The following is a 27,689-nucleotide window of genomic DNA, read 5'->3' as shown; positions in this document are numbered from 1 at the left end:
ACTTTAAAACGCTGAGCGTTTGCAATTACGGTAGCGTTTTTTGGCGTGCACTGGCCCTGAAAAGTATTCATTACAAATAGAAGTCAGCTGCATTGAGCTATATTTGTTTATTTAGATACAGTTGAGTATAACAAGTGTGTAAGCAGTGGGCTTGAAATACAGTGCTAACAGTGCTGGCTGTACAGGCAAAACAGATGCTTTAACCCTTCCTTTTCCCCCCTGATAGTTAATCCAGTACATTTTCAGGACTTTGTTTTGGGGGGGGGGGGGGGGGGGGGTTGGGGATTTTTGTGCATTGTAAGAAATGATTTTTTTCCTTGATTGTTTTCATACTGCACCTAATCTTTTAGAGCAGAGATGAAGTTCTGAGCTCAGATCCACTTTAACCACTTAAGGACTGCAGTCTTAAAACCCGTTAAGGACCAGACACTTTTTTTCCATTCAGACCACTGAAGCTTTAGGCTACTTACACACGAAGACGTTGCGATTTAGGGGACGTTATGGTCGCATAACGTGCCCCTAACGCAACGCATGGTGGTGTGGGAGAGGACGTTAGAGTGAGCCGCGTTAAGTGGCTCTATCCGCATAAGGTCTCCCAGAGTGGCGCTGATTGGCCAGCCAATCAGCGGCCGCCAGTGCAGTGCATATTAAGTAGCCATGTGCGCGGCTACTGTAGCGGCATCTCCCCGCCTCCTCTCCGCCCCCCACTGAGCATGTGCAAACAGTCTAAAGGTGCCCATACACTCGTCAGATTGTCAGCAGATAGATAAGAAATGCATCTGATGATCTATCTGATGCGTTTTTAGAACATTTTTTGCCAGGAAAGAATTCCAATAGATTTCAGTTTGAAATCTATTGAAATTCGATCTGATGGCATTTTTTTGCCATCAGATTTCCATTAAGGCCAATGCAAACTGATAAGCAATCTCATCAGATCGACCTAAATTTTCCATCCTGCCTGGTCGATGGAAATCCATCGAAATCGGCCATCGATCGGTCGATTGGCCAACCGATTTTCAAACAATCGATCGATCGGGATCGATCGATCGGCCAGAAAATCGGCTGAGTGTATGGGCCCCTTAACACGGCTAAAGCCACGTAGAACGCACAGCATGCTGCACTTTCACTACAACGTGCAGCGTTACATGTAACGCAATGTGGGCACTGTGAACAGCCCACTTGTGTTACATTGCTGTGCGCTGGGGGAGCGTTACAGGCTGCACTAACGTGCACCTGTAACGTCCCACTGTGAAAGCAGCCTTAATGGTTTATTGCTTGGTCATACAACCTACCACCTAAATGAATTTTAACTCCTTTTCTTGTCCCTAATACAGCTTTCTTTTGGTGCTATTTGATTGCTGCTGTGATTTTCAGTTTTTAGTATATTCATCAAAAAAGAAATGAATTTTGTAAAAAAAAATAAATAAATAAAAATTAACTTTCTGTGCTGACATTTTTCAAATAAAGTAAAATTTCTATATACATTTTTGTCCAAATTTATTATGCTACATGTCTTTGATTAAAAAAAAAAATACAATACGTGTATATTTATTGGTTTGGGTAAAAGTTATAGCGTTTACAAACGATGGTGCAAAAAGTGAATTTTCCCATTTTGAAGCATCTCTGACTTTTCTGAGCACCTGTCATGTTTCATGAGGTGCTAGAATTCCATGATAGTATAAATACCCCCCAAATGACCCCATTTTGGAAAGAAGACATCCCAAAGTATTCACTAAGAGCATGGTGAGTTCATAGAAGATTTTAATTTTTGTCACAAGTTAGCGGAAAATGGCACTTTGTGACAAAAAAAAATTAAATTAAAAAAAGTTTCAATTTCTGCTAACTTGTGACAAAAAAAAATGAAATTTGCCACGGACTCCCCATGCCCCTCTCTGAATACTTTGGGGTGTCTACTTTCCAAAATGGGGTCATTTGTGGGGTGTGTTTACTGTCCTGGTATTTTGGGGGGGTGCTAAATTGTAAGCACCCCTGTAAAGCCTAAAGGTGCTCATAGGACTTTGGGCCCCTTAGCACACCTAGGCTGCAAAAAAGTGTCACATGTGGTATCGCCGTACTCAGGAGAAATAGTATAATGTGTTTTGGGGTGTATTTTTACACATACCCATGCTGGGTCGGAGAAATATCTCTGTAAATGACCATTTTTTTGATACACACAATTGTCCATTTACAGAGATATTTCTCCCACCCAGCATGGGTATGAGTAAAAATACACCCCAAAACACATTATACTACTTCTCCTGAGTACGGCGATACCACATGTGTGGCACTTTTTTGCAGCCTAGGTGCGCTAAGGGGCCCAAAGTCCTATGAGTACCTTTTAGGATTTCACAGGTCATTTTGAGGCATTTGGTTTCCAGACTACACCTCATGGTTTAGGGCCCCTAAAATGCTAGGGCAGTTTAGTAACCCCACAAGTGACCTCATTTTAGAAAGGAGACACCCCAAGATATTCCATTAGGAGTATGGTGAGTTCATAGATTTTATTTTTTGTCACACGTTAGCAGAAATTGATTTTTATTTTTTTTTCACAAAGGGTCATTTTCCACTAACTGAGGAGTTCATAGAAGATTTTATTTTTGTCACAAGTTAGTGGAAAATGACCCTTTGTGAAAAAAAAATAAAAATCAATTTCTGCTAACGTGTGACAAAAAATAAAATCTATGAACTCACCATACTCCTAATGGAATACCTTGGGGTGTCTTCTTTCTAAAATGGTCACTTGTGGGGTTCTTATACTGTCTTGGCATTTTAGGGGCCCAAGACCGTGAGGAGTAGTCTGGAAACCAAATGCCTCAAAATGACTGTTCAGGGGTATAAGCATCTGCAAATTAAGCATAAGCAGGGTGGCCTCTTAGATAGGTTGTATTGGCACTGAAGTGCAGGATGTTCTCAAATCGTGACCTGGACATGGCAGCAGAGAACATGGGCATGTTATGTATTGGGTGAGTAGAACAATAAGACCGAAATACATTATTTTTGACTAGACCCATGTTAAGGAGAAGGCCCCAAAAAATGTTACGTTCGGAAACTTGGAGTGGTTTCCACCGAAAAGGCTGGGCATGGTAGCTTCTTGGATTGCCAGTTGCGTATTGTGTGGCATAACGGTTGGTCTCAGCCACAATTAAGTCGTAGAGACCAGCCGTGATCAGAAAAAAAAATTCTGTCACTGCGGTGGGGCGGGTGAGGGTTTGGCCGGGTGATCAGAAGCCCGCAGGGGGCAGATTAGGGCTAGATGGATTAGGGCTAGATGGATAGGAGTGCTAGGGGGTGACAGGAGGTGATTGATGGGTGTCTCAGGGTGTGATTAGAGGGGGGAATAGATGCAAGCAATGCACTAGGGAAGTGATCAGGGGGGTCTGAGGGCGATCTGAGGGTGTGGGCGGGTGCCCGCAAGGGGCAGATGAGGGTCTGATATGATGGGTAGCAGTGACAGGGGGTGATTGATGGGTGATCAGAGTGTGATTAGAGGGGAGAATGGATGCAAGCAATGCACTGGCGAGGTGATCAGGGGGGGTCTGAGGGCGATCTGAGGATGTGGGCGGGTAATTGGGTGCCCGCAAGGGGCAGATTAGGATCTGATGGGTAGCAGTGACAGGTGGTGATGGGGTGATTGGTGGGTGATTAGAGGGGAAAACAGATGTAAACAATGCACTTGGGAGGTGATCTGAGGGCGGGTCTGCGGGCAATCTGAGGGTGTGGGCGGGTGATCAGGTGCCCGCAAGGGGCAGGTTAGGGTCTAATCTGATGGGTGGCAGTGACAGGTGGTGACGGGGTGATTGACAGGTGATCAGTAGGTGATTACAGGGGAGAATAAATGTACACGGGGGGGGGGGGGGGTCTGGGGAGGATCTGAGGGTGTGGGGGGGGGTGATCAGGAGCCCCCAGGGGGCAGTTTAGGACCTGATCCAAAATATAGCGTTGACAGGTAGTGACAAGGGGTGATTGATGGGTGATTAGGGAGGTGATTGGATGTAAACAGTGGTCTGAGGGGGTGATCGGGGGGGGGGGGTCTGAGGGTTGCTGTGGGAGATCAGGGGGCAGGATCAGGATTTGTTTGTGCTTACTAGGGGGCTGCCTACTGCCCTGGTGGTCCCTCAATCACTGGGACCACAAGGGCAGCCGAGGGACCACAAGGGCAGAGGGAGGGAAAAAAAAGAAAATACGTTTATTTAATAAAAATAAATAGGAATAAGGCCTCTTTCACACCAAGACATTGCGTTTTAGGGGACGTTAAGGTCTCATAACATGCCCCTAACGCAACGCATGGTGGTGTTGAAGTTGGACGTCAGATTGAGCTGCGTTATGAGGCTCTTGGTGCTATCGAATCTTTGAATCATTTTACTAGGGAAGCCGGAAGCAGGGGTGCAGCAGAGTGAGAGGTGCAGGAGAATGAGGGCACATTGAGGGTGATAATGGGGAAGGGAGAGATGCAGCAGGAAGATTGTGCTTGAGCACAGAAGCTGCAGTTCCTGTTTCTTCCAGACATCCACTGTGAACCGAATCCTTCATTGTGGTGATCCGGATGATTTGACTCACAATAAAGATCTGGATCTTTGATCCGAATTGTTCATGATCTGGACAACACTACACTGCAGTGAATATTAATTAGCCATGTGGCTAGGAACAATAGCGGATTCTCCCCTTGCTGAGCATGTGAAAAGAGTCTAACGCAGCTAAAACAACCTATAACGCACAGCATGCTGCACTTTGAACGTCCAGCGTTACACTGTAACCCAATGTGGGCACTGTGAACAGCCCATTGATTTTTTTCATTACTGTGAGTTGGGCTGCGTTACAGGCTGCTCTAACGTGCGCCTGTAACGTCCCACTGTGAAAGGAGCCTAAATATTTGTAGGAAAAAAAAAAAACACAAACAACTGGGGGGGGGGGTGCAATCAGACCATCGAGAGCTCTGTTGGTGGGGAGAAAAGGGGGGGGGGATCACTTGTGTGCTTTTTGTGTGGCCCTGCAGCTTGGCCTTAAAGCTGCAGTGGCCAATTTTACTAAATATGACTTGGTCTTTAGGGAGGTTTAGCACTGTGGTCCTCCAGAGGTTAACTTCCATATTGAGGTAAGACAGTTCCTTACTGTTACCATAATTTATCCTTGATATACACCCTGGAGCGTTTCCTCCTACCCTGTGTAATCTAATCCCCCTCTTAGGGGTATCCCTGTAGCCATATCCAGTGGTTCCAGTCAGGGCTGTGGAATCTTGGAGTTGGAGCAATTTTTGGGTACCTGGAGTCGGGGAAAAAAAATGTACCGACTCTGACTCCTAATAAATAGAAACTGTAATTAAAAGAGGAAATGTGATAAAATGTTCTATTTCTCAGATAATCGTCATAGATAACTTATATGTACAGTAATAGTGCTTGGTTTACAAAAATTAACATAGAATTCATATGTCATATAAAAAACTTTTTATAAAAGTAAAACATTTGTGCTGCTAGAATAAAGCAGTCACCATATTTTCTAAAGTCAGATATACATATCTGATTGTGACTGTATAGCTGATGTGTACACAGGAATCTTTTTATATATAATAGCTCTGCTAAAGCCCGATGTGTTGTTGTGTCACTAGTAGGGATGGTCAGTGAGATGCAAATAATTGTGGATTGATACAGGTTAATGCAAATTTTGTACGCAAAATTCCAGGCCTGTGGAGTTGGAGTCGAGGAGTCTGAGTCAGGGCAATTTTGGGCACCCGGAGTCGGAGTTGGAGTAGTGGTTTCATAAACCGAGGAGTCGGATGATTTTTGTACAAAATCCACAGCCCTGTTAATTATTAGACTAAGGAGTCTGAGTCGAGGAGTCAGGGTAATTTTGGGCACCTAGAGTCGGAGTCGTGGTTTCATAAACTGAGGAGCTGGAGTCGGAAGATTTTTGTACCGACTCCAAAGCCCTGCAAACTTCTACACTCCCTTTGCTAATTAAATCAATTAATTTGATATGTTAAATTTGGGGTACCGATGTGTTTAATAGATTGCCACCTGATGTAACAAAATGATTCTTTTCTCATCAGAATCGAATGAGAGGAATTGATTTTTTACCACACATACAGCACATAGATTTTTCAATAGATTCCAGCATGGAATGTAATGAAAATACATCAATCCCATACAGATTCTCTTTCCTCTTCCAAAAGTAAATTGGTACTTGCTGCTGATACTACTTATGCAATCTGGTACTACTGAAGTGCAACACTATTACCTTTATAGCCTTCATATCCCTCTCAGTCATGTCTTGAATGCAGCAAAGATTGCTTATGATACTTGCATAATAATAGCCCTATGTAAAGATTAGCCAAGCTCTGCATGGCAGATACTTCCAATAATGTGTGGAAAACCAGGATAGATTTATGGTGCCATTTATTTGCAGTGAAAGTAACCAATCCAAGCACATAATTCATTGAAGGTTTCTTGAACAGTATAGTGATGCAGACTAGATACTGTGTCATGGAGGTGCAGGAACAGAATTTTTAAACGCAGGACAATCAAAATTCCAGATTTGTAAAACTCGTGCAACTCGCAGAATTCATTCACCAGGATATGCAGGGCTCAGAGGATTCTTACAACAGAAAATGCAGGACTCTGATTCAATAAGATAAAGGTTTCGGGCAAGACAAAACAGACCTTATCAAGACAGAATGCAGAAAGGCCCAAACCTATTGCCATATCAGAATTGCAGACAGAGGAAAACCTAGGGATCCTTGCACCATAGTTCTAGCAACAATTGAAAAACGTATCTTTTTCCTCCTTTAACGCAGACCATGCATCCCAGATATGTATGTTAGACCACTTCATCTAGCCCTTTTTGCCTACAATTCTTTCCTTCTCAAGCATGTGGCTTTTTTTTTCTTCAAGAATCAAAGAATCATTTGAACCAGGAAATCCCTTTGCCTTCACTACAGATATGCTATCTCAGTACAGCCAATATAAAGGGAACTAATTTTTGTTACTTTGTCAAAATTGTGTTTAGGTGACTGAACAAGGCCGCCAACGTTTCAAAAAAGTATGGATAATACACTCCACATTACTGGACTGCTGAAACCTTTGGCCAGGACACCCCATTTGCCCACTGATTGAATTCATGAGGGATTTTAAGGGAGGCTTCTCATTCTCATCAAAGATGATTTATGTCAGAGCCCCTTTCTCTCTGCTATTGTGGCTGTATTATGAGTTCTTGCAAAATAACCTTTGATTTTTGCTATTGGCCTATGCACCAACCAATGAGATTCCTCCATGTTGAGAAATCCCATTGGTCAGTAAAGAATCTGAAAAAATGGGGAGAGGTTGTTAAGATAACAATTTTAAATAATCAAAAAAGATCTTTATTGAATGATTGAAAAAGACATGACATTTTTGTATTTGACTGTGGAGCTCTGTGCTCTCTCTGGCCCAGTGCACACCAAAAACCTCTAGCAGATCTGCAAAACGCTAGAGGTTTTTGAAGCAGATTTCAGAGTGATTCTAGGCATGTTTTCTAAACATGCTTAGCATTTTGTGTAGCACATGTCATATTTTGTTACAGTAAAGCTGTTACTGAACAGCGTTTTTTAGAGCGGTTTTCCACTTTCCTCTACTTCAACATTGAGGCAGAAACGCCTCAGAAATCTAAAAACTGCTGCAGCCCCCGAGTTTGTGTTTCTGGAAAAAATGACCCGCTCAGGTGTGCACCAGTCCATTCACTTTTATTAGCCAAGCGGTTTTCCCCCTACAAGCGTTTTAAAAAACGCTTCAGAACCGCTCTGGTGTGCACCAGCCCTCTGTGTACATTTAAAGCGCTGCATGCTGATTTGGGCGCAGTAAAAGCCAAAAAATTAAAAATTTGGTTAAGGGTGCATAATATTAGGGCTGTGGAGTCAGAGTTGGAGTCAGTGTTGGAGTCAGTGGTTTCATAAACTGGGGAGTTGGAAGTCTAAATTGGAGGATTTTTGTACCAAATCCACAACCCTGGTAAGTAGAAGACTAAGGAGTTGGAGCCCATTTGGGTATCTGGATTCGGCGTTGGTTACATAGTTATTTTGGTTGAAAAAAGATATACGTCCATCGATTTCATGGTCCATGGTGGTTTCATAAACTAAGGAGTCTGAGTCTGATGACGTTTGTACTGACTCCACAGCCCTGCATAATATAGTGGTAGTATTTTAATACATTAACAGACATTCTACTACTTGACATAGTGAAATATCGATAATGTTAGCCAACCTTTCACTAAGCCCTAACCTATCCCTACTCAAGCACAGAACCCTCCCCTGGTGAGCAACTAATATATATGTATATATGTATATATGTATATGTATATATGTATATGTATATATGTATGTATATGTATGTATATATGTATATGTATATATATGTATATGTGTATGTGTATGTATGTGTGTATATGTGTATATGTGTATATATGTATATATGTGTATATATATATATGTGTATGTGTATATGTATATCCATACACATACACACACACACACACACACACACACACACACACACACACACACACACACACACACACACACACACACACACACACACACACGTAGGTTGTGACGATTTGAAAAGTTTTTTTTTGATGGAATTCTGGATTCGAATAACTACATCTATGACCAATGTGGGATGGAGACTTTGTGGCAGCATCTCCTATCTTTGGTTTGGAATGTTAGTTGTGTACACTTGTGAACATTCCAGCTGGAAACATCCTTTTTGGTGGGATCTCTTTGGTTATAAAAGCTTTAAGGGCTTGTTCACACTACAAGAGATTTTTTAAGTGTTAGTGATATTGAAAATCTTTTACTAATGCAATGCTGTGGGGGATTTTTACAAAATCACATCGCTCCTGTGTGAACTTACACCTAGGATAACCTTATCAGGGGCTTTCAAAATCACAAAGTGCTCAGAAAAGCTCTTGTAGTGTGAACAAGCCCTAAGACCCCATTCACACTTCATCTGTTGCGTTACAGAATAATTCTGCATGCCAACTCACTTGCCCATACAATCCTGATTTGTTGTTTCTTGAAGCAAGATTCTCTCAGGAAAACCGTTTATACATCTCCACTGTAGGAAGATGCTCTGAAAACATTTGGGGGGGGGTTGGTGAGATGAATTTCCTGTAAATCGGATAGCCTTCAGATGTTTATAATTGAGCATGCCTTTTCTAAATTCTTCGAGATCATGCAACCTGACATGATTTTCTATCTGGAAAAGCCGTTAGAAGTCCTCTATATCCGTTGCTACTACAATTTTCAGAAAGGATAACTGGGAAGCTTCACAATAGAATGAAGAAAGGGTGACTTGACACCTTCAAAGGAAGCACAAAGACAATGGGATCTTAAATGGCGCAATACCTAACCAAAAAATGAGTAATGTGTATGGAAGGAAAAAGAGGCTCACAAAGGTAGGTTGCAGAGGGGGCAACCAACCACTTAAAACCCGACTCCACTCAGGTGTCCAGGATGGTTTGGACGCGGTCGCTCTACTAGGAAAAACGCTGGTACTAGATGTGGCTAGGCCATGAAAGACCCAAAACACTGCTCCAGTGGAGGGTGAGCACTGGTAATGCGTTTCGTAGGTCTGAGCACACTTTTTCAGACCAAATGTAGTGCCACAATAATCTATGCAGCCAAGCAATGAGCGCCTTTCATAACAGAATAGCAAACTGATCCAACAAATTATATTGAGTATTTTCTTGCTTGCTGGTAAGGCATTTTGACAAGTTGTGAAAATATCACATAGGAGAAAGCTCAGGAAAAATGGTTTGTTGCATATGGGCCACAATCAGTAAAAAAGCAATAGCAAATAAAAAAAATAAAAAAATTCATCAATCAGCAGTGGTGCTGGGCAAAGCAGACAGAGCGGATGCAATATGGCAGGTAATGTGTATGACGGAGCAGATGTGCTTTTACCGTGCCGGTTTTTTTTAATTTGCTCAAGTGGAAACCGAGTACCCAGATAGCTTAAATGACATCTGTAAGCTGTAAAAAGTTGTTTACATGGGGCTTCTACCCATCTCCCACAGACTTCCTGCGCTCGCGCCGGGGCTAGACGATCCTCCGGTCCCCCGCTGCCGCTCACTTCCGGGTTTCGCGTCCTTAAGGGCCAATGCGACTATAGTGTACTGCACAGGACGCTCCCGGTGACTCAAGTGGGAGTGAGGACGCGCAGGCGCATTGGCCCATGACATTAAAGTGCAAGCGGGCACAAGACTTCTCCTGGGTGTGGGGCAGGTAAAGCCTCAGGTCAGTTGAATTTGTTTTTTTTTTTGTTTTTTATACAGCTTACAGTTCCTTTAAGCTGACCCATTATATTTTGAGCTATATTGCCCATATGCTTGCAAGCCAGAATGGACTTTGAGAGGCTGCATTAGTGCAGGGCAGAGGGAGGCTATGTAGTCCAGCAATATCATTTGCAAAGGCAGGTGTCTTTACAGAAAGCATCACCAGATGATCTAGTAAGTGCAGTAATTCTTTCAAAGCAGCTCCAAGTTTCCCCAGACAAACATCAGCACAATCATAGGCCAAACCTCAAATGCTAATTATTGGGGCAATGGCGGCCCTGATACTGCTGCCTTTCCTGTCAGCCAGCTGTCTTGTTCACGTTCTCCATTCCTCCACCCCAACTAATGTTTATCCCTAATCCAACATTTTTAAAGGACAACTGTAGCAAGAGGGATATGGAGGCTGCCATATTTATTTCCTTTTAAGCTATACCATTTGCTTGGCTGTCCTGCTGATCCTCTGCCTGTAATACTTTTAGCCATAGTCCCTGAACAAGCATGCAGCAGATCAGGTGTTTCTGATTGTCAGATCTGACAAGATTAGCTGCGTGCTTGTTTCTGGTGGGGTTCAGACACTACTGCAGCCAAATAGCAGGGCTGCCAGGCAACTGGCGTTGTTTAGAAGAAAATAAATATGGCAGCCTCCATATACCTCACTACAGTTGTCCTTTAAAGATTTACAGACACTACTTCTCCATATATATTTTACTTCACAGAATAACATAGAATATTAAGGTTTTTGTTTTTTTGTTTGTTTTTTTTAAGTTTTTCAATTTTTTTTTTGATGTAAACTACACAAGCACACACATAATGTGTATGTGCCCTTAGCCTTGTCTACTTTATGTGCTGTGCTGTGAGTTTTGACGCACTGCACAAGGTGTGCGATCCACATGGTAATATGAAAATCTATATACTTTCATGTTACCATTCACAGTACAGCTGTGCTTTCCCATTGCGTTGCGATGTAACACTTCTAGGGACGTTTTATTGCACGACACACACATTTTCCTGATGGGTTCTATTATGGCTCCCGACGTCTGCGCTTTAACACAGCACGACGTGCATTCTGTGCGATGGGGATGCATACACGATATAGCGTTCTTGCATGCGTTCTGTAGTGGGAATGAGCTCTTATGTTAAACTGAAAGATTCTATTAGAAAACATTTCTGTGCAGACCTCATTGAAGGCGTGGTCAGCAGATCTGGTCAACATGTTCTTTCAACCGCATACCACCTTACAAAACTTCTTCTAGAATGCTTGTCAGTATATGATGCTAAATGCTACTGCTGTGACATCCAGAACTGTGGTGTGTGTGTGTGTGTCTCAAAAAACAAAACCGACGGTGTTGACACTTGGGACAATCTACAGACAGGTAGCAGAGCACATGAAGTATATTAAATCAATCCATGCAACCATCAATATAGCAATATGTGCATTCCACATGAGAAGAGAAGATGTGGGCACAGGATACTGTTGTAGGGTGGCCTTTAATGCTGTGGCATAGCAATGTTCTCCCCAGAATTTATTTCTAGCTCGGTAGCATGAAAAAATAGACGGGGGGGGGGGGGGGGGGGGATAGGGCATGAAAAAAATAGCCGGGGGGGGGGGGATAGGGCATGAAAAAAATAGCCGGGTGGGGTGAGAGAGAATGCAGGGCTGGCGCTTTTTTGCTTACAGCAGAGGAGGAGGTGAGCTGATGACAAGCTGGGTGCTCACCAAAACTAGCCAGGTGGAGCACCCGGCTAAAAGAGCCTGGGGAGAACACTGAAAAGGTTCACAAAGCGCTCAGAAAAGCACTCCTAGTGGGTTCCAGGCCTCATAGTAGATCCATGCACCATGATTTGTTAATTTCCCTTGCTGTAGTGTTTGTAATCTGAAAATAAAATAAGTTGGCTCTTGCAGGGTCTGATTAACATGGTGTAGCAGTTGCTGCCATGGAAACGTTTTCACTTGGCACACAAAATTTCATACCGGAAAAAAAGCAATCATTAAGACAAACAAGGCTCAAAAAGAACATTCTATAAAAGAAAATGAATCCTTTTTCTGTCAGCCCTGACCACATTAGTAAACTGTATACTGTTAACCTATTCCATCTGTGAACAATTCTGGTGCTGCTGTTATACAGAAAATTGGCATGTGTCACATAGGTCTCCATTAGTTTGGTGTAGCACTCATCAAAGGTATTCTAGTATGGAGGCTGCAATGAGGAGTAAAATATAAGGGTTAACAATAATGTATTACCAAATCCTGTGACATTCAAGGGTGTTCTTGTCTGAGGACTGATCTACAGCTATTGTTTCAGGAATGCTTATGCTGGCCACACATGGAACAATATGGAAGGATGATTGATCATACCTGAAATGAACTCATTTGCAGGAAATCAAGGTTTAATTACTAGCTGATGGCCTAGTGTTACCTGGGTATTTAAAGGGGGCTAAAGTCTCATACACACATCGGACTATAGTCTTTGGAAACTGAAAGATCACAGACCAATCTTACCACCCTTCATGTAGTATGAGAGCCATACTCTACACAGTCTATTCTATGGAGCTGAACTCCACATCAGAAAAAAATCTTTGTAAGATGCTGCACACACAGATGCTGTACAGACACAAAAGATCAGTATCTGCAAAATATCTGTTCCTGCCAAAGATCCGTTCCTGCAAATTGCATTCATAGTCTGAGATCTGCAGATCCTCATACACACCTTGTTTTACTGACATTCATCTGCATATTTGACAATCATCTGCAGATCTGAAGATCCATCCTGGTGGATCTGATCTGCAGATGAATGTCTGTTAAACAAGGTGTGTATGATCTGCAGATCTCATAGACTATGAATGCATTTTGCAAGAACGGATCTTTTGCAGGAACAGATCTTTTGCAGATACTGATCTGTTGCATGTGTACAGCATCTTTGTGTGCAGCATCTTGCAAAGATTTCTGTCTGATGGGGAGTTCAGCTCCATAGAATAGACTATGTAGAGCATGGCTCTCATACTACATGGAAGGGGGTAAAATTGGTCTGTGATCTTTCATTTTCCAAAGACTATGGTCTGATGTGTGTATGAGCCTTTAGATGCTTTCCTAGCATTGAACCAACCTCTCACAACCTCAGATCAGCAAGTTCTATAAACTTGGTCACTCCCAGAGTGCACCTCAAAAAATCTGGAGACAGAGCCTTCTGTCATGCTGCCCCTACTCTTTGGAACTCCCTACCACACCCAGTAAAGACAGCACCATCCCTGGAGCTATTCAAATCCAGAATGAAAAGCCACCTGTTTAGCCTGGCATTTCCAGATTTATAAAATTCTTCCTCTGTACCACGATGGTCGGAGCCATGCTTATGCGCTTTGAGTCCCACGGGAGAAAAGCGCTTTACAAATGTTAGTTGTTGTTGTTGTTGTTGTTGTTGAAAGACGCCCATGGCTATAATTACTATTAATGGCCAGTGATGTTGATCCAGGGATTTTATCTGATTGCTGTCTAGAGTCGGGGAGGATTTTTTCCCTTTTGGGGCTAATTGTACCTTGCTTTTGAAGGGCTAGTTCACACAGGCAATCGCTAAACGCAAGTGTAATCTCCAAGCGATTTTTGTGAATTTTTTTTTTAGCGATTTTTCTAGCGCTTTTGGTGTGATTTTATGTCCAGTACAAAAGAGATTTTTGAGCAATTTGTGTAGCGATCAGCCAGTGATTGATGAGTAGTTTTTGATAGGAAAAGCGCTCAAAAATCGCTGCACTTAAAATAATAAAAAGCGATTTTGAAGCGATTCTATACTTATAATGGAAGCGCTATCACTTCAAAAACGCTGCATGCACTGCGTTTCCGGTTCCTAAAAACGCAAGTTGCTTAAATGAGAACAGCTCTATTGAAATACATTGCTGTAACGATTTTCCAGCGATTTGCCTGATCGCCAGTGATCCGAAACGCTGCCAAAATCGCTAGAAAAGCGCCCAGTGTGAACTAGCCCTAAGGGTTTTTCACCTTCCTCTGGATCAACAGGGATATGTGAGGGAGCAGGCTGGTTTTGTACTGTGTTTTCTGGTTGAACTCAATGGACGTATGTCTTTTTTTTTCAACCCAAATGGTGTTGGCTCCGTCCACTTTTTCTAACCCTAGTTAGTCAATTACTCAATGGCTTTTTTTTTTTTTTTAACCCCAACACACGGTTAGTAAATTACTCAATAACTTAATGACCTAGTTTGTGAGTTTTGCAGTCTTTGAATTTCAACCCCAGTCACCAAATGACCAACTGTACCAGATTTGAGGCTTGTGCCATTAACATTGCAAGAATGGCAGCAATTAAATATTCCCCTTGAAAATCAATAGGTGAATTTTGAATGGCTTTTGTAGGCTCCACTCACTCTTCTGAATATTAATCCCAGTCACCCAATGACCAACTGTGCAAAGTTTGAGAAACCTAACATTAACCGTGTAAGAATGGTTGCAGTTTACATTTTCCCAGTGAAATTTTTATTGATCTCCACCTACTTTTTGGTTATGGGGATACAAAGTATCCTATATGTTGTTCCAGGCAATGTACTAGGTGTGTGCCAAATTTCATTCAAATCCGCTCAGCCATTGTTACGTGATTGAGTAACAAACACCCAAACTTCCCCAATTATATTGAGATTTGAATCCCCAGGAAGACAAGAAATGACAAACACCACACCAAAATAGATGGCTTGAAAGATCAGTCTGACCAGAAATGTCTTTCAGACAATATCTATGAAAAAGATTATACCTTTGAAGAACCATTCAAGTTACTTTAACTGTTCATATGCAAAGCCACATACACACCCGAGCCTAATGGTGTGTATACCCTCACAATAACCCTCCCATATAAGGAACAGGACATAACTCGGGGACAGTTTGGGGCCAAGTGTTGTAGACCACCAATGCATTATGTTTCTATGAAGGAGTATTGACTGCACGGTGCACAAAGGAATGGCTTCCAGCAGGCTGGGTTTGGAAGGAAATAACTGACTCGCCTGAGAAGATCTGCCACCCTGGATCTTTTGGTAACTCATCAGGTCCTATGTACGCACTGGGTCACTGATCAAAAATCCAGACCCCTTCCCAAAATGAATGGTTTATACCTATGCTGAAATACTGGCCATTGGCTCGATTAAAAAGCACAAGCTTATTTGATAGTTTGATTGACAGTCACATTTAGAGATTAACCAGAGTCGTGGCTAGTAGGATTAGTTACTTGCACTTAAAATTAAACATGATCAGTTATATTTATGTGACAGCACATGTTGAACACCATTCCGCCACATAGCTAACTTCAAATAATTTTTTCATTACAGATGTATAAAGAATAGGAAAAGCGGATTAAATGTTTTGTTTTTTTTTGTAATCTACTTTGTGGGGTTTAAAGGGATGGATGTGAGGTCGAACCCATTACAAACATGGAAGATTATTTAGACCGAGTAAGGTTGCCATGCTTTTAGGGACTTTGTGTGCTTGCCTGAACATATCATTAGGTCATTTTTGTCATCAATTCAACAATTTTAACTTCTACAAAGCTTAGATAATTCTTCTTGGTGACAATTTCAGCACACTGCAGTAATTGCAGCTGGTACACTGGATGGTTATTTTTAAATGAAAGGATAAGGATGTATGGCAAGCCTAAACACTGTGCAATGTATGTTGGTTTGATGAAGGGTAGTATTAAGGGTTATCAGTAGGAAGGAGATTTGTAAAGCTTGAACATAAGCTATGGAGAGAGGAGGATGGCAGGCAGCAGCATATACAAGAATCCTGCTGATTTCCACAAATAGCACAACACAGTGCTGCATGTTTTACATGCCTGATCTCAAGCCTGCTGACTACAGACCTCGTGTTTGTTTTTATTATCTCCATAAAATCTCTTCTTGAAATCCTCTTCTTGTTGTCTTGTAGGATCGTCATAACGTTTCCATGACTCTGTAAACCTTTCGCAGTCGGTATATCTCTTATCACAATAATCTTCACTGGTTAGGATGGATATCTACATGGAATAGCTGCACCATTTAGCAGTAAAACAAAGACTGAGGAAAGCCAGACACAGGTTATAGCCGTCATACAATTATTCCCCAAGGAAGAAAGCCATCAGTGCCATGTTCAATCAGTGTTGTTCAGGCTTCACTTATCAGCTGCGATAACCCAGAAAGCTTTTCATTGTAGTATTCTTACACAAAGGCCTGCATTAAACCCCCTTCTGGTTTGTCTTGCAGAGTTATCTTTCAGAAGCCCTGATATCATGTCTGTGGGCTCTCAGACATTTCCCCCAGGAGGGCCTAATGGGATCCTCAGAAGTCAGTCATTTGCTGGATTTAGCGGCATCCCAGAAAGAAGGTCTCGGTAAGTAATTCTGATGTCCCTGAGCTGGAGGCATAATTTCTACTTGTTGCATGAGACATTTATTCTCCTATTCTATTTAATATGTGAAAGTTAACTTTGCTGTATTGTTTAGCAGTGGAATTCAAGAAGGTGGCACTCAGTGATTGACTAGGTAACATTGCTCAGCAACTGCTGCTTATATTCAGCAGGCAGCATAGATGGTTTTCTGCACTCAGACCAGGAATGCATATATTTTGGAGTGTTGCAAATCCTTGCATTTCCTGTGGGAAGTGCAGATCATTGCACCTGTCAGAACCCCTTGCAGTGCTGATGAGCACAGGACTCTGGTGCCATTACATATATTTTTTTCTTTTGGCCTGACTTTTTGTCTGCATTTGTACATAGACAGCCAAATGCAAGGCGGCACATAACATCAGCCTTGCCACCCTTTTGTTTCTAAAATAGGATTCTAGTAAACCTCAGCAGGTCCCCTCTCACTTTCAAGCAATGAGCCAGCATCTGCCCCCACTCACCTCTCCTACTGCTGCAGTCCAACACCTTCCTGCCCAGCTCCTCCAAGCTTACTGTGAAATAAAATATATAACAATTTTCACACCCTTCCCAGCAGCATTAAGACTGCTCCCAAGCAAAATGATCATGGGCCTCATACACCCCCCTCCCCCCACATGACCCACACCCTCTAGTTCGTCTATTTTATTTGCAAGGCTCCGAGCATTGGTTACCATGCACTTTATATTTTTACCAACACATTTACCAATTTTGTTTACACGAAATGGGCTACTTGAAGTTTTACCAACCTCCTTAATCTTTACACTGTCCCCACCCCCCTTACACTGTCCCCACCCCCCTTACACTGTCCCCACATAATAATACACACAATGGTATCCACCAATATACAGAATTGGTACAAAATACAGAATTGGTAATTACAGTGACAAAAGTAACCTGATAAATAAAATGTATAACAAATTCCAAGGCACAAAAGGGTGAGAGAGCCCTGCCCTTGCAAGCTTACAATCTAAAGGATGGCACTAATTATAACCTACCCCCTAATCTTAGCCAACAACCTTACCATACCACTAGACTTTCATACGAACAACTCCTATTGCTGCCTTTTAACTTCTACTGTCTTTCCTAATCCCTAGAAAGCCAGTTGTGTTGCTGCATGACCCAGGTTTTCTTGACCTTTAGTTCACCAACAGAAACCCCAACATTCTGCTGCAGTTATTGCTGGTACAGTAATGCCTAAAATACCACGGGTCGACCGGCGGCTCGATTAGCCGCCGGATCTACCCTAGCCGCGCCCCCCGCTGCGTCCCTGCTCGTCCGCGCAGATCTATTACCGCTCGTCCCATTCTTATCAGTGCTCGATTCCCTGCCATTGTCTGCCGGCGGGGATCGAGCGGGCGAGGGTCGAGCGGCTTGATCGGGCCAGCTGAAGATTATCAGATGGCCGGATCAGCTGGTCGATACACGGTACAGAAACGTACCGTGTATCCCCAGCATAAGAATTCACAGTACCATAAATAAAAAGCCAGCTTGGTCCTGAAGCAATAGAGCAGGTCCAAGCCATGATGCCACCACCATCATGTTTAGCAGATGGAATAAGATGAAATGATTATATTGATGGAATAAGATTATGCTGAAATGCAATGTGTGCCTTTTTGCTAAGGATTTCTTTCATGCTAAAAAAAAAAAAATATTTAAACTGTGCACAGATTGCATTTCCAATATTCCAATATTGTTTCTGGCTTATCCTTGTGGTCTTTAACAAGCTGAACAGTAGATATTTGTTGTTTTAGCTCCCGTGTTTCCCCGAAAATAAGACACTGTCTTATATTAATTTGTCTTTCAAAATTTGTGCTAGGTCTTATTTTCGGGGGGGGGGGGGGGGTCTTAAATTCTATGATGGTAGCCAGATAGATTCCCCCTACCCGCCCACTACCTTTACCTCCCCTGCTCTCGCTGCTGTCCCCTTGTTGAAGTCCGGAATCCTCTGTTCATTATGCCTGTCATTAAAGAGACACTGAAGCGAGACTAAATCTCGCTTCAGGTCTTATATATAGCAGGGGCACGTGTGCCCCTGCTAAAACGCCGCTATCCCGCGGCTTAACGGGGGTCCCTTCACCCCCAACCCACCCCCCGCAAACCAGGGTCGGAAAAAAAGTCGCTGGCTGTCTCCTCCTAGAGGCAGGGCTAACGGCTGCAGCCCTGCCTCACAGCGCGTCTATCAGACGCGCATCGCCGCCTCTCCCCCGCCCCTCTCAGTGAAGGAAGACTGAGAGGGGCGGGGGAGAGGCGGAGGTACGCGTCTGACAGACGCGCATGGGGCAGGGCTGCGGCGGTTAGCCCTGCCCCAACCAGGAAGCGCTCCCCCGCTGCTCGGAGGGGGTTTGGGGGGACAGGGACCCCCGTTAAGCCGCGCTATAGCGGCGTTTTAGCAGGGGCACGCATGCCCCTGCTAGCTATGAGGTCTGAAGCGAGATCTATTCTCGCTTCAGACTCTCTTTAATCACACCGCAGATTAGCGGTGACTCACATGAAAGCAGCTACAGGAATGTATCAGGTAACAGCGCCGACAGGAAGTAAACAGAGATCACTTCCTGTATAGGGCGGCGCTGTTACCTGATACATTCCTGTAGCTGCTTTCACCGCGAGTCACAGCTAATCTGTGGTGTGATTAATGACAGGCATAATCAGCAGAGGATTCCGGACTTCAACGAGGGGACATCGGCGAGAGCAGGGGAGGTAAAGATAGCGGGCGGGCAAGCGAGCAGGAGCCGGTCTGCCACTAGGTTTTATATTAGGGGGATGTCTTATATTTTATATATGGGGTGTCTTACTTTAGGAGGAGGTCTTAAATTCGGGGGAAAGATGGTAGTAGTGGCTTTTTAGATTAAATATCTAACCATGTTTTATAAACCGTGCGGCTGATATGCCGCGGACCTCTGCTGCCCAGTAACACCACCGTGTGTAAATGCTTGACAGGCATGGTGTTACAACCACTGCAATTCAGCTGCATTTAAGATGCACCCAAATTGCACCGGTGGGCGGCAGATAGGAGACTGCATTGCTTGGCAAGCGTGCAGTTCAGCCGTCTGTCTGAAAGAGGCCTTACGGATATTTCAACCATTCACTATGATCTGTCCTGCAGACTTTGTTTGTCTTTTGTTATTCTATCTCTGTTATTTGACAATTGAAATCTTTTCCATTGTTTAAAGAGAATCTGTATTGTTAAAATCGCACAAAAGTAAACATACCCGTGCGATAGGGGACATCTCCTATTACCCTCTGTCACAATTTCGCCGCTCCCCGCCGCATTAAAAGTAGTCAAAAACAGTTTTAAAAAGTTTGTTTATAAACAAACAAAATGGCCACCAAAAAAGGAAGTGGATTGATGTACAATATGTCCACACATAGAAAATACATCCATACACAAGCAGGCTGTATACAGCTTTCCTTTTGAATCTCAAAAGATCATTTGTGTGTGTTCTGTCCCCTGCTTCTCTCATGCACTGAACATTACAGGCTTCCTGCAGACAGCTCTGCCTGTGCCTGTGCCTGTGTTTGTAATTCCTCAGTATGTGTCAGCCAGCTACTTTCACAGCCTAAACAGGAGGGTTTTTATCCAGCTCTCTTCTATCACTGATAAGATAGCAGAGAAGCTGCTGGCTTATGTAAATAAAACACACACTGGAGTGTGCATAGAGGAACAGACCAGCACGGAAGAGTTGGCAGCCTTCCAGACACAGGCCGACAAGTCTGACAGGGGAAAGATACATTGATTTATTACAGAGACCGTGATAGTACAAAGTGCTGCAGTGAGCCAGAACAGATTAGAATAGGTTGTAGGATGGTAGAAAAAACGTTGTAATTTTTGTTACAGAGTCACTTTAACACTTGTTACATTTTGTAAATAAATGCAATTAAGTTGTGAATTTAAATTGAATGCATACTTACCAAATAAACTTTGAACCTAGATAGTAGTGGCTGTTTCCATGTAATACTGTCTTGCGCATCATTGGTGTGCAGTGTTCTTCAGATGGTGAACCCATGACCTCTTTAGGTAAATCTGAATTGAGTTTAGGTTTAATACTTGCCTAAAGCTCCATCTAGACGATATGATTCTTTGTGCGATACAATTACAATTCTATTTATGATCCAATTAAATCTGACATGTCCGACCGGGATTCGATTCAATTCGATTTGCCATTGTTTTGCAATGGCAGAATAGAATAGAATCCCGATCGGACATGTCTGATTTAATCGGATCGTAAATAGAATCGTAATCGAATCGCACAAAGAATGGTATTGGGTAGATTGGGCTTAGAAGTGCGTACACACATCCAACTTTACGCCTGATTGTCGTTTGAACAACTTGTCAGGCAAACAGGTTGTTTTGAACATCACGTACACACGTCCAAACAAAGCGTCGGACAAACTAATTTACATGTCGTCTGACTCTTTGTCCAACTCACTTTGTCTTATTAGTTGGTCAAATGACCGCTGGTTGTTTGTGCACACGTACGGACTTGACAGTCATTTGAACGACAGCTGGTCCAACTGATCAGGCAAACCTGCTGTTATCAGTCACTCAACTGCGCTTACACACGTCCAACTTGTCTTTCAAATGAAAAGTTGGACGGAAAATCAGGATGCGTGTATGTACCTCAAGTAGTGGGAAGGCTCTGGGTAGCATTGAGCCTTCCCATTCCTCTATCTGGCCTGTTGTTCCAGTGCCTTCTCCAAATAGCTCTTCGTAAGTATTCAGGTTATCGTTGGAACTACTTGCGGCCCTGAGGATGAACACATCCATACTACATGAGTTATGGCTCGCGGGTGCGCAATAGGGATTTGCTTGTCCTCTGAACGTTTCTGGGACACGAGTGGTCATGAAGATTGCTGGGGTACTTATGAAGAGCTATTTGACTTAAGTAGGGGAATAGCTACACCAGGGCACAGTGCTGTACGGATGAGATGGACTGAGGAATCAGAACACTCTGCGCGCTATCCACAACTTTCCTTCTACTTTGGTAAGTATCAAACTTGTTTCCTCACTTCAGTTTTACTTCAAAGTGTGTACACTGGCACAATGCTCGTCACACAAAGGGATCAGGACTCAATCCCTCAGTTGACAGTTTGGGAGCCGAGCTCTATACAAAGGCCTCAATGTGCTATAGCAGAGCAACACGTCTGTTGCTATGTGGCGCAGGATGAGGTGGCTTCCTGCAGGAGGGGTAAGGAAGGGAACTATTATTATTATCATCATTATTATTATTATTATACTTATTATGGACTTGGCCATCAGTTGCCGCTCAAAGAGCCACCATGACCTTTTGCAGAGCTCAGGGAACACCTGTACATGCTAGACTCTCAGCAGAGATGGCCACAACTGCCTGCCAGTGTTGTCAACTCATCCCTTTAATTACTGACACATCTAAGTTATACAGGTTCTGGGGCTACTTACACATAATCAGTGCCTAAACTGCATCTACCTGGCCATGAAACCTGTATAATTCGTATGTATCAGTAATTAAAGGGATGAGTTGGCAACACTGCTGCCTGCCCATGTACTGTGTAGAGTGTGTACTTGGTTTTACATTTGACAATGTAATGCTCGGTATACATATGCTAAATGTGGTAAACAATTGGTATCTTCCTGATATCTATTATGCAATGTTGTCCCACTGTGCATTAGATAAGATCTCAGCAGAGATTGACAGGGCTTACTTGCAACTTGCAAATACAAATTGAACGCACATTGTATGCAGCTTGGAATTGGGCCCATCTTCATTGTCAGGAAGTGCAAATGAATGGCCCAGCTCCAAGCTGCATACAATTTGGATGCAAGCCAGAATGAATAAAATCTAAAGGTGGCCATACACTGGTCGATGTGCCATTAGATCGACCAGCTGACAGATCCCTATCTGATCGAATCTGATCAGAGAGGGATTGTATGGCTGCCTTTACTGCAAACAGATTGTGAATCGATTTCAGCCTGAAACCGATTCACCATCTGCTGAGCTGTTCCTGCCCCCCCCCCCCGTATGCATTACCTGATGCTGGCTCCGGGTCCTCTTCTCCGCATTGCACGGCTCTGTGCCGGCTCCATCCCGGCGCTTCCTGTGTTACTTCGTGACCAGGAAGTTCAAATAGAGCGCCCTCTATTTGAACTTCCTGGTCACTGCAGTGACACAGGAAGCGCCGGGATGGATGGAGCCGGAACAGAGCCGTGCAGCGCGGAGAAGACGCCCGGGAGCCAGCCTCAGGTAATGTATACTTGATCGGCCGCCGCTAGCGACGCGCACTTTACCCGTGGGCGATCGAGGGTAATTTCCCGCACGGCGCAATCGACGGACCGATCCGATTTCGGGAGGAAATCGGATCGGCGGCTGCGTTTACCGCGAACGATTGGCAGCAGATTCGAATTCGAATCTGCTGTCGAAACGGCCGCGAATCGAGCCAGTGTATGGCCTGCTTAAATCTAGTGCCTTCTAGGGCTGATCAATGAGATGTAAATATTTCCGAGTTAATGCAGATTAATGTAAATTTAGATGCAGCTTGAAAATTGACCACTCAAGTCCCACCCAGGTTTAAATTGATCAATTTTCAAGCTGAATATATTTGCATAACATTTTACATAAATCTGCATGAACTGGGGAATATTTGCATCTCATTGATCATCCCTAGTGCCTACTTAAGTGGAGGGAGGGTAAAGAAGCAGTTGGAGATCACTGAGGAGGAAATGAGGCGTTATGAACTGCAGTAGGTATCATTGTTTTTATTTTACAAAGACTACAGTTTGTTTCTTTAAATTTTTTTATGCCGAATTTCTATAAAGCATTGCTTTTTTTTAAATATGTGTAAAAACAATGAGCCTTAAGGTGCGTACACACATGCGACTATAGTCGTTTGTAACGATCGTTCCCCGATCTTTACCAACGACAATTGTTACAAAAAACGAACCACCGACTATTAAGGCAAACGACGAACGAGCCAAATCGCTACAAAAGAAAGTTCTGTCTCGGCGAATTTTAACCAACGACGATCGTTTGCAAAAGTAGTACATCGTTGGAAACGGTCGTTCGTACTAGGCTTAACATGCGCATTTCACTATTTCTCTCTGAAACTTCTCATTTTTATGCGCAGGCGCAATAGTTGCTTTACGTGATGTAACGTTCGTTCTAACGATCAGATCGTTACACACCTTTTAAAACTAACTTTACTTAGGTCGTTCTTTCATCAATTAAAAGTTCGTTCGTCGTTCTCAACGAACGATCGTTGTCGCATGTGTGTACGTAGCATAATCTTGGGCTTATTGTTTTAATGTTGTGGTTATTGATTTGTATAGTGCTGACTAGGGATGGCAATGAGATGCAAATATTTCTGAATTGATGTAAGGTTATGCAAATGTATGCAGCTTGAAAATGGACCAATGGAAACCCACCAAGGTGAAATTGGATTCTTATTCAAGCTGCATATAAATTTGCATACATAATTTGCATCAACGCATTTGCATCTCATTGACATCCCTTCTCTTTTTGAGGCCTCTTTTCCACAGACAGTTGATAGGCAGTGAAATGCCTCTCACTCTCACAACTGCTTGCGGTTGCCTGGTAACTGCTGCCTGGTAACTACTTGCTGAGCACACAGTTCAAATGTCCTTAGCATAGTTTAAAGTTGCCATACACTCATTGATTTCCACCCAATGTGGAGAACAGATAAATCAGTCTCAGTTGAGAGGGGGATCAGATCCTTCCATACACTGCACAGTTTTTCATTTAATGCAATGCTTTGGTCGTTAATCTACCACTGCTTTTTTACCTTCTTTTGGATAGGAATACACTAGGCAGAAATGCTAGCATTGCGTAAAGCCCCAGCATTAACGCGCATAATGTAAGTCAATTGACTGCATGAAAAATGCATTTGTTTGCATTCTGCAATGTGCGTTTTTGAAACGCAGAACTTGCTGCATATTTTTCCAGAACGCTTCTAAAACGCATATAATTTATATCAATGGTGGCGCAGAAGTAGAGTTTTATTGTGTTTTTTTTTTTTTTTTTTTTTTTTATTGCTTTGTTTTTATACAAAAAAAAAAAAAAGTTTAACCACTTTACCACCGCGGGTGCAGATATCTACACCACTTTTTCCACCCCTTCCCCACCAGGGGTGTAGATATCCGCACCTCCCGCCGCTGTCCGCGCTCCCGCTCACTCGTGCACGCCGCCGGCCGCTCGCCCGGAGATCAATGAACGGCAAAAAACTGTTCCCGTTGATCTCAGCCCCCCAGCAATAATCGGCTGCTTCTATGAGAAGCAGCGCGATCATTGTGAAAAAAAAAAAGTTTCCCAGCCTCACTGAACTTCCTATAAGCGTCCTTCCGACGCTTACAGGTCGCATAAACAAAAAGTACTGTTGCCAAATAGTAAAACTACACCCAAAAGCATTTTTCATATACAAATACATTGTTTTACACTATAAGGCTGGTTTCACAGTGGGACGTTACAGGCGCACGTTAGAGCAGCCTGTAACGCACCCCACCGCACAGCAATGAAAAATCAATGGGCTGTTCACAGTGCCCACGTTGCGTTACTCAGTAACGCTGCGCCATAACAGAACGTACTGCATGCAGTACTTTATAAGCGTCAGAGCCGCGTTAGACTGCTTGCACATGCGCTGTAATGTTGGGGAGGAGCGGAGAGCGGCCAAGCACATGGCTAATTAATATTCACTGCACTCAGTGACGTGCAGTGTTTACTTCCTGGAGCGGCCGCTCTGTGCAGCGATTGGCTGGGCGGGACCACGAGATGCCGCATGCGTCCAAGAGTGCGCATCACGGCATCACGGACGCCAGAGTGAGCTGCACAACGCGGCTCACTCTGACGTCCACATTAGAGAGCACCAGGCGTTGCATTTGGGGCACGTTATGCGACCATAACGTCCCCTAAAACGCAACGTCCTGGTGTGAAACCAGCCTAAATTAACTCATTACCTCCCACACTCCCCAATTTTTTATTTTTTTTTTGTAATAAAAAAAAATTACAATAAAAAAAAATACATAAATGGTTACCTTAGGGACTGAACTCTTTAAATATTTGTCAAGAGGGTATAACACTGTTACTTAATAAACTATGGGCTTGTAATTGGGGATGGACACAAAACTGAAAAAAATGCACCTTTATTTCCAAATAAAATATTGGCGCCAAACATTGTGATAGAGACATAATTTAAATGGTGTAATAACCAGGACAAATGGGCAAATTTCATGGATTTTAATTACAGTAGCATGCATTATTTAAAAACTATAATGGCCGAAAACTGAAAAATAATTTTTTTCCTATTTTCCCATTAAAACACATTTAGAATACAATAATTCTTGGCATAATGTCCCACCTAAAGAAAGCCTAATTGGTGGCAAAAAAAAAAACAAGATATAGATAATTTCATTGCGATAAGTAATAATAAAGTTATAGACGAATGGAAGAAGCGTTGAAAGGTGAAAATTGCTCTGGTGTTTCAGGGGTAAAACCCTTCAGTTGTGAAGTGGTTAATTATGTATTTCTGCTTTCTGTTGATTTCCTAGTGATGAAGCAGAGAGGATATCGAAAATGTGTTTTTATACAGAAATTTTTTTGCATAAAATGCATATCAGAAACTCATACAAAACGCACAAAGCTGCACTTGCGATTTAATGTGCAAAATGCAAAAACAGTAAAACACAACCAAAACGAATATGCGAAACGCAAACGCACTCAAAACGCACTTCATTATGACAAAAAACACACAAATGCATATGCATCAAAACGCAACCTCACCGCCTAGTGTGTTCCCAGCTTTTGAGTACTTATTCATTTGTCAGGTGCTGTAATCATTTTCTAGATAAGATGATAGATCTTTAGGTAGATAAGGCAGTCTCATTGAGGGGTCCCTATGCTAGCAATGGCGTTTGCCCGCTATTGTCACTGGTGGGTAATTATATGTTACAGGCATATGGTCTACATCAGGGGTCAGGAACCTTTTTGGCTGAGAGAGCCATAAGTGCCACATATTTTAACATGCAATTCCGTGAGAGCCATACAATGTTTTTCAAACTGGGAATGTAGGGCTCACGTTCCTGTTGCCATGGTGAAATGTATACAGTTGATCCACCAGCAAACGGAAGTGTCAGACACGTCTTCAGCTCCTCTTGGGTTTCAGCAACGTCAGCAATTTCCTCGAGAGCCAGACAGGAGAAATACCGACTAACAGCTTGTACAATTAGCTAGCTGACTTGGGGGTTGATTCACTTTGTAGGGCGAGATCCCCGCACTTTGGCCCAATAGGCTGCCTGTCAATTGACAGGCCGCCTATTGGACCAATCAAAGTGCCGGGATCTCATCCTACAAAGTCACTGGACCTGACAGTGTCCAGAGTGGGACAATTGAAGCAGCTGTTAGTTTTGCGGGGAGCGTGAGTAAGTTAGTAGTGCATGCTACAGCAGAAAATGTTGTTTGTGCTGCCACACTAAGCTGCACTACTTGAGCAGTGTAGCTTAGTGAATAAGCCCCTACTGATTTGTATGTGAGCCAGATGTAGCCATCAAAAGAGCCACATCTGGCTCCCGAGCCATAGGTTCCCTACTCCTGGTCTACATGTTGGTATTTATTGAGGGCATATTCACAGTGGGATGTTGTGGTTTAATGCGATGTTAAAGAGAGCCTGTAGCGAACAAAAATTGCTATTTTTACCGGGTAGTTCGCTTCACTACTCTCAGTAGATGTAAACCGCCGCATCCCTGAGTCAAAACGAGGGCTTTAGACCCCACAAATTCCCAGGGGGCAATCCAGGCAGCGCTTCCTGAAAGAGGCAGAGCTTTCTGCTGTAGCTCTGCCTCTACTGATGTCAATCGCTGCGGATCTCCGCCTCTCTCCGCCCCTCTCGGCCTTCCTTCACAGAGCGGGGCCGAGAGAGGGCAGTTAACAAGCAGCAGTGAGCAGTTACCAGGCAGCAACAAGCAGTTGGAAACACAGGACAAGACTACGGGATATCACCTGTAAAA

At 43.2% G+C, this 27,689-nt stretch overlaps 1 protein-coding gene across 6 annotated transcripts in view; it reads left to right on the top strand.

Moving 5' to 3' along the window:
* The window catches only part of RIPOR2 (RHO family interacting cell polarization regulator 2), a 237,940-nt gene that overhangs the window by 69,252 nt on the left and 140,999 nt on the right, over nt 1-27,689 (top strand). For all 6 annotated transcript variants that reach the window (XM_068236991.1, XM_068236989.1, XM_068236990.1 and 3 more), the window contains exon 2: nt 16,525-16,651. In XM_068236991.1, the coding sequence (XP_068093092.1) occupies nt 16,525-16,651 (127 nt within the window). The remainder of the gene's footprint in view (nt 1-16,524; nt 16,652-27,689) is intronic.

Source organism: Hyperolius riggenbachi, chromosome 5 (assembly GCF_040937935.1).
Source record: "Hyperolius riggenbachi isolate aHypRig1 chromosome 5, aHypRig1.pri, whole genome shotgun sequence".
Taxonomy (NCBI): domain Eukaryota; kingdom Metazoa; phylum Chordata; class Amphibia; order Anura; family Hyperoliidae; genus Hyperolius; species Hyperolius riggenbachi.
Note: the sequence above shows the minus strand (reverse complement) of the source record. Positions and strands in the feature narration are given on the sequence as shown.